The 7,247-nt window shown below is 25.4% G+C and overlaps 1 protein-coding gene across 1 annotated transcript; it reads left to right on the forward strand.

Annotated features, from left to right (window-relative positions):
• Positions 1–5,882: 5,882 nt before the first annotated feature.
• LOC105619606 lies at positions 5,883–6,406 on the forward strand. Its single transcript, XM_012201125.1, has 3 exons — positions 5,883–5,986; positions 6,148–6,280; positions 6,356–6,406. The coding sequence occupies exons 1-3, from the start codon at positions 5,922–5,924 to the stop codon at positions 6,404–6,406; spliced, it is 249 nt and encodes an 82-aa protein (XP_012056515.1). The 5' UTR covers positions 5,883–5,921.
• The last annotated feature ends 841 nt before the right edge of the window (positions 6,407–7,247 follow it).

The raw sequence follows: 7,247 nt of genomic DNA on the forward strand, positions 1-7,247 counted from the left end.
AGAAAATAGATAGATTTTAAACATAATGATATGTATATATGAGTAATTATTTCTACTAAAAAGGGAAAATTAAAGCTATTCAAATAAAAAAATTGTTACTTCAAATTTATGCAATCCATCAATTCAATATCATTGTATAAAATTATATAGAGACGTAAATGTCTCTTTTACATTTCGTTGTCTCAATTTTTATATCCCAGAAGCTTCATTTACACTTTTGTCACTCACTCCATAAATTTAATTTATTTTTACCAAGCTTTTAATAAAACTTCTTGCATGCAGAAGATCATTATTAACGCATTAAATTATTATTCTTAACTAATTTATTTTGTAATCAACATTTATATAAATATTTAAATTAAAAAATTTCATTATATGTGCATATAATAAATAATGAATCAAATATACATAAAAAATAAAAAATAAAAAGGAAAGATATTGCCAGTAGAGTACACGGTTTAATAATAGATGATAAGAGAGCTGACATATTAATATTTAATATATTTGCTAAAAATATTAATCATGTAAATCACAATTTTAAAAATTAGTAGTGCTACGTATTGATATATAGAATGCAATCATTTTTATATTAGAAATTTTATAGATATGTTCAGCAATCAGATAGATTAAAGTTAAAGACATCTCTCTCAAAGACTAATTGTATGTGTACTTTGTGAGTGCGTAGACTAGAATGAAGTTCTAGCGTTGAAAAGGAAGAAATGCGCCTGCGTGGTTTTTCTTCAAGTTACTCAGTTTCATGAGAAAGATACATCTGGCGAATTACCTTTAGCGTTAAATCGATCGCATAAATATTTAGAGAGAAATTGAATTAAACGCATTTGGATCTTATAAACTTTTATTACATGATTAGGCATCACAATTTACGGAAATTGCGTTAAAATTTAGAAAAATAAAGATATAATACAGAATATTCAATTGAATGACAGAAAAGAAGAAGGCATTCGTCGATTTCTTCTACGTTCATAATAATATTTTGAAGCTAACAGAGAAATGACACGTTTAGAATATAGCAATCTCAATAGAATCCTATTGCTTGCTATTGGTTTATGGCCGTACCAACAATCTAAATTTACCCGATTTCAATGTATTTTCTTGTATACTCTTCTGTGGACGGGTATTATATTTCAAGTAAAGCTAGAATATAGAAACAATTGACAGGAGAGTTGTCAAATGGCCACCGGTTGACTAAATTGTATATTATCGATAAATGTTAAGTTTAGTCGTTTTCACATTCAATCTTGATGAAACCAAGCTTATTCGACGCGACTTTACATTAAAAAACGAATGAATCTGGCAGTAAAAAAGTGTAATATTGTAATAAAATTACAAAATAAATAAAAAATGAATACAGGTTAAAATTTAATAAGTTACATTTTGTTTTGTGTTTGTCAACAGCATTTTAAAAGGGTCAGGTATAAATTGATGTTAATTTTTTTCATCAATTTAGCTAAAAATAATGTATCTAATAATGTATTTTATTCTAAATTTAGTATTTTTATAAGAAAAGATTATTATATTTTACGTTTAATGTACGTACATATTTGCAATAAAATTATTATAATGATTAAATCGGTATTTTTCAGGTACGATTTAAGAGATTGATTGCTTAAATCGTACTTTTTGCAGCACGCTACAAGCACGCTTTTTTATAAAATTGATTTGTTATTGATGTAAAGATATAATAATACGTGTTTGAAGCATCAAGCTGCATTTTTCAATGTTGATTTATATATAAATTAGTCAAATGAAGAAATAGAAAATATAATAAGAAATAACTTAAGTAGTACACGTTCGACAACTCTCCATAATAATCATATTTTTTATAAACAAAACTATATTTTTATTATAAGTAAAACTATATTTTTATAGCTGACACCATTAATAACATTTAAACGGACTTTGAATGCTATCATCAAAATGCTGTCTTCCGTATCTTTCTATATAATGTTTATAATACAGTATAGCGCATTTTGTCTCAAGATTAAAGTTGTAAGTTGATACTTACACAATAGAATCAAATAGAATTAATCTGTCTATCAAATAAATTTTTATAACGAACCTATTTGTTTGTATATTTTTATACAAAGATAATATAAGAAATTAATAAAATGATAGGTAAAGAATTTATTGATGCAGCTTGAGTATATACATAATAAATTAAAGGATAACAATGAAATTATTATTGTATACAAATATAGTTATATTGCTAAACGTTACACGGTTATACTTACAGGTAAGACGATATCTGATACATTTTGCGTGGAATTACAAATTTTCAGTTTAGTATCTAATTATAAACATTGTAAACTGTCGAGACAAAAACAATCGATTTTAGCATACAATTTCATCATATTTTCATACACTTGTATGTATACGACTTATTACTTGCGTAAATTAAAGCATATGAGATGTGCATTTGTGATGAATAGCAAATATGTTAATAATCGAATAAAATAAAAAAATTCTACTAATTTTATAATGAAATATTCTATAAAAAATTCCATAATAAAACGTATAAACAAAATAAGATAATCCAATCAATTATCCATTAATTTTGCAGTAAAATTCTATTTTAATAAAATTAAAAATTATTTTATAATGCATGCATATATGAAGTGATTTTAGATATTACGAATTTTAATGATAAATTTTTTTGCATTTTAGCATTTGGAATTTGTGCATTATTTATTATTATATATCAAATTTGGTATGTAGCTAAAGTTGATGTGTCGATGAATACATCCCAATCATATCATATATTCTGTACTACTGTGATAGAGTACTTTGTTGATCAAGAAAAGTATTTCTATTGGATTCTGTTACATATGTACACAGTAATATGTACTGGATCGATTATAATGTTGGGAATAGGTACAATGCTCATTACATATATTGAGCATATTTGTGGAATATTAAAAATTGCTAGGTACAAATAGATCTAAGAGCATAATAATTTTAATTGTTATATAAAATTTAAGTAAAACTCTTGTTTAGAGTAGGAGAGACCAGGGCATAAGAGGCAAATTGGCATTGCGTTCTGTTTATGTATTTATGATAAAGGAAACAATGGAAAAATTACCGCAAAATATTTTTTTTATAATAGTTATAATAAATATAAATTTTATAATAGTAATTTTATTATAGATTCTTCTCTAAGTTTCATTTAAATCAAACAAGTATTACAATAGAAAAAGAAAAGTCTGATTCAAGAGCAAATAAGTAAATTTTTAGCAATTCATAATTTCGTATTAATGTTATGTAATCTTTCGAAAAGGACATAATATGAAATTATTAATTGCTCAAAATATGTTTGCGAAAGCAAATCTAAGATGTATTAATTAAAAGAAAAATGTTTGTTAGTGTACAATACTTTATTTTGAATAACAATTATAATTTATTATATAATAAAAATAATTAAAATTAGACGTGTGTGTGCAGGAATGTGATGCGTTAGCTCATATCATAAGAAAAATTTAGGTTAGGTTAAGTTAGGTGTACCGCAGGTGTGAACATTTAATTACAACTTAATTATAACAAAATGCTTTATATTTAATATTTTTTATTAAATAAGATATAATGAAAATAATTTACACTTATTTTTCTGTAACAACATTTTGCTATTTGATCATTGCAAAATAACTTTGAAAGATACAATTTATATTGAAAAGGATGTATCTATTATGTAATGTTTATTTCTATTACATTTCTATTATGCTTGTGTTTAATGTAGAGTTTATTATATATAGAAGTACAATTTATACTGTGATATGTACCAATAATTTACCTCACATATCGGGGCAAGTTAACTACAATGCAGCATATCCATATTTCATTTATTGGAAAGAAACTATACAGTTTATAGAACCATTACTGGTATGAAAATGTAAAGAAAGCTTGTCGCTATCATATTAATATATCTTAATCATAATAATTAATGATTTAAAAAATCTAATGTTGAAACTGTGAAAACTGTACTAACGAGACCCGGACTCTTCTATTTCTAATCAATCACTTTACAATATGTTGTCAAACTCATCCCGAATATTATATAAAAGATTCTAGCTGTTATTTAAAAACTGATTAAAAAAGTTGATAATATGAAGATTTAATTTCATAATTTGAATTTTACAATTAATTTAAAAATATCACATTATTCACATTATCCTTATTGATATCCTTATTGATTTAATGAACATATTACATTGGAGTGGTGAACAATGTACATTTACTGTAAAATTTACAATATAAAAATGATAACTATGCTCAAGAGACTGTGCTGTAGAATTTCGTCACTTTTATTTTCGTCGTTACAATTCTACGAATTGCGTTATACAACAGTTTGTGCTGCAATACGCTAGAGATACTGTAGAGAAAACTTCCAATTTCTTTGGCCTATATAGAAGAGGAGACTTCGCTCTTCCTGCATCTCCACTAACAAATAAATATAACATAATTCAAATCGTATTCTTCATTAAAAACTTGATGTCATTATATTTCCAAAATCCAACTTCTGCTTATAAAGCGAAACGATGTCTACAATTGTACAGTGCCACACATATACTGTTAGCACACATTTAGTCACAACTTATTTCTTAAATACATATGGTGTCAAAAAAACTATGTTCTATTTATAAAACGTTTTTGTTAATAATTTTTTAACGAGCGAAAGCTTTTGACTCTTCTGATTGTTACTTAGCAGAATATCTTTGACAACATGTATAAAAGGTAAAGTAATCGATGCGGATTGACTAGACAAGAGCTTTACTAAAATTTATCTTTATATAGTGCATTACATTAAAAGAAGTTAGTGTGGAAATGTTTTAGCAAAAAAAATGTTGTATTACTCAATAAATGGTTATAAAAAAGAAACACATTTGCAGCTATCGTATTGAACATGCAGTAAATATTGATATTCCACGAAATTACGATAAACAAAAAATTTTAATGATCAAAGGTATAATTTCTGCCGTAGACATTCATCGTCAAGCTATGAAGTATGTATCTGCGTTTTTTATATCGTGTGATACATTTACTAATATTCACTAATATTTTTATTTTTAAGAATGACGAAGTATTTCATGACCACATTCGAAATAATGATATCTTGTTTCACGGGATGTGTAGTAATTTGTTTTAGTTTTGATTTGCATCAAGTAAGTTCATGGTTTTATATAATAATATATGAAGGTTGCAATGAAATTGTTACTAATATCTTTTTCTTACTAATACCGAAATTTTTATAAATATACGTATATTTAAAAGCAACAAATCAATACCATATATAAATCTTAAAAGCCGCTAAATTGTATTATAAAATGATGAATTCAAAACTATATATTTATAAATGCCATAACAAGAAAAATAACGTAAATCATAATCAAACATATTCGATTAAAAAGTATAATAACATTGTAAATATACATCATTAATGCAAATTTTTGGAACGTTTGTTTTATTAAGGACATTACAAATCAATTGCCCACATCACATTTGGCGACAGTTTGCGCACAATATTATTAACTACAGCTCGATTGCCAATAACATGCATTTTTTGAGAACTAATAAAAATTTCAGGAATTTAAGTCACATTTGCCTACATATATTTTTGTCTATAATATATGTGGGCAAACTGTATGTGATTTCGTTTTTGAAATTTTTATTTGTGCGCAAAAGAACATATAAGCAATCGAAGAGTAAAAAAATCTTAGTTGTAAAATTGAGTAAAATTTGCACGTTATAGATTGATAATTAAAACATAAATACATATGTAGAAGATTGATATTTACTATGTAATATAAAATTTTTCTTAGTTTTTCCAGATAGTATCATCTGAAAACAATAAAACAAATGTCAGCGAATCTTTATTATCGTTTATATTTGCGTCTGTATGCATCATATACATGTTTATAGCCAATTATATCGGACAGAATATAATCGATCACAATAATCATGTATTTATTACTGCGTAAGAGAAACATTTATGTTTTGTAATATGTGCGATTATTGCTTTTTGCATTTGTTATAACAAACAGAAATTGATCTGCTGCATTTAAATTAGAACATATAATTAATTAAGAATTACAATCATGGGTAAGCGATTTGCTATCTGTATATTCAATTCTGTAGGTACAACGTTCAATGGTATAAAACCCCATTATATATACAGAGAATGATACTATTTTTATTGCAAAGAAAAGCCAAAGAATTTTCATTAAATATTGGTGGAATGTTTGATGCATCCATGGAGGGTTTTGCAACGGTAAAATAATATTTTGGGGGATATTTTAATATACATTTACGTACTGGTATAATAAAAATATATTTATAATTGCAGCTAATAAAGGCTTCCGTATCTTATTTTACAGTCATGCATTCTACACAATGACAAATAAATATTTATTAATTTATTACTATTACAATGAAAATATAGTTAAAGAAAAAGGATGATTGCTTCGAAAATAATAGATTCATTTTTTCAAGATAGAGTACAGATAGATATTTCCCTATATTACAAAATAAAATTGAAGTTATTTAAATTAAAATAGTGATACTGTTTTCTTTCTGCATATATGCATATCGTGAAATTTTTGAGCTTCACAGGAAGACGTACACCCCTAAATTACTTCCTCTCCTACATTCAGTTTTTTATGCTGTTATTCGTACGCACTACAATACAAAGCGAGATTCATTTCGCAATAACTACCAATGTTTTATAATACAGCGTACACATAAAGTAAGATAGCTATTCATTTTACAGAAAAATCGAGATTAAAATTATTTCATACATATAGTAAAACACATACAGTATACATAAAACAATTTTAGATACTAAGAATTTAAATAACAAATACTTTTTAGTATTTGGAATTTGTATAATATTTATTGTTATAATATTAAATTTGATCATTTATAGTTGATGTCAATACAACGAACACGTCTCAATCATATTATTTACTCATTATGACAGAATACCTTGTTGATTAAGAAAAGTATTTCTATTGGATGCTGTTATATATGTACACATCATTATTATGTATTGGGTCGATTATAAAGTTGGATAGATACATTGCTCATTATATACATATTTGTGAAATATTAAAAATTGCTAGGTATGAACGTAGATATAGGAGCATAATAATATTTTAACTGTTATATAAAATTAATAATTAATAAATAAAAAAAACCCGTTTGCAGCTATCGCATTGAACATGCAGTTGATATTCCAC

The sequence above is a fragment of the Atta cephalotes genome (genome assembly GCF_000143395.1).
Source record: "Atta cephalotes unplaced genomic scaffold scaffold00022, whole genome shotgun sequence".
NCBI lineage: Eukaryota > Metazoa > Arthropoda > Insecta > Hymenoptera > Formicidae > Atta > Atta cephalotes.

Excerpts from the sequence above, each read along its gene's own strand:
- LOC105619606 (XM_012201125.1), top strand. The coding sequence starts at position 5,922 with ATGTTTATAGCCAATTATATCGGACAGAATATAATCGATCACAATAAT. Across the intron at positions 5,987-6,147 it reads AATCATGTATTTATTACTGC|GTACAACGTTCAATGGTATA; the intron begins GTAAGAGAAACA and ends TCAATTCTGTAG. Across the intron at positions 6,281-6,355 it reads CCATGGAGGGTTTTGCAACG|CTAATAAAGGCTTCCGTATC; the intron begins GTAAAATAATAT and ends TTATAATTGCAG.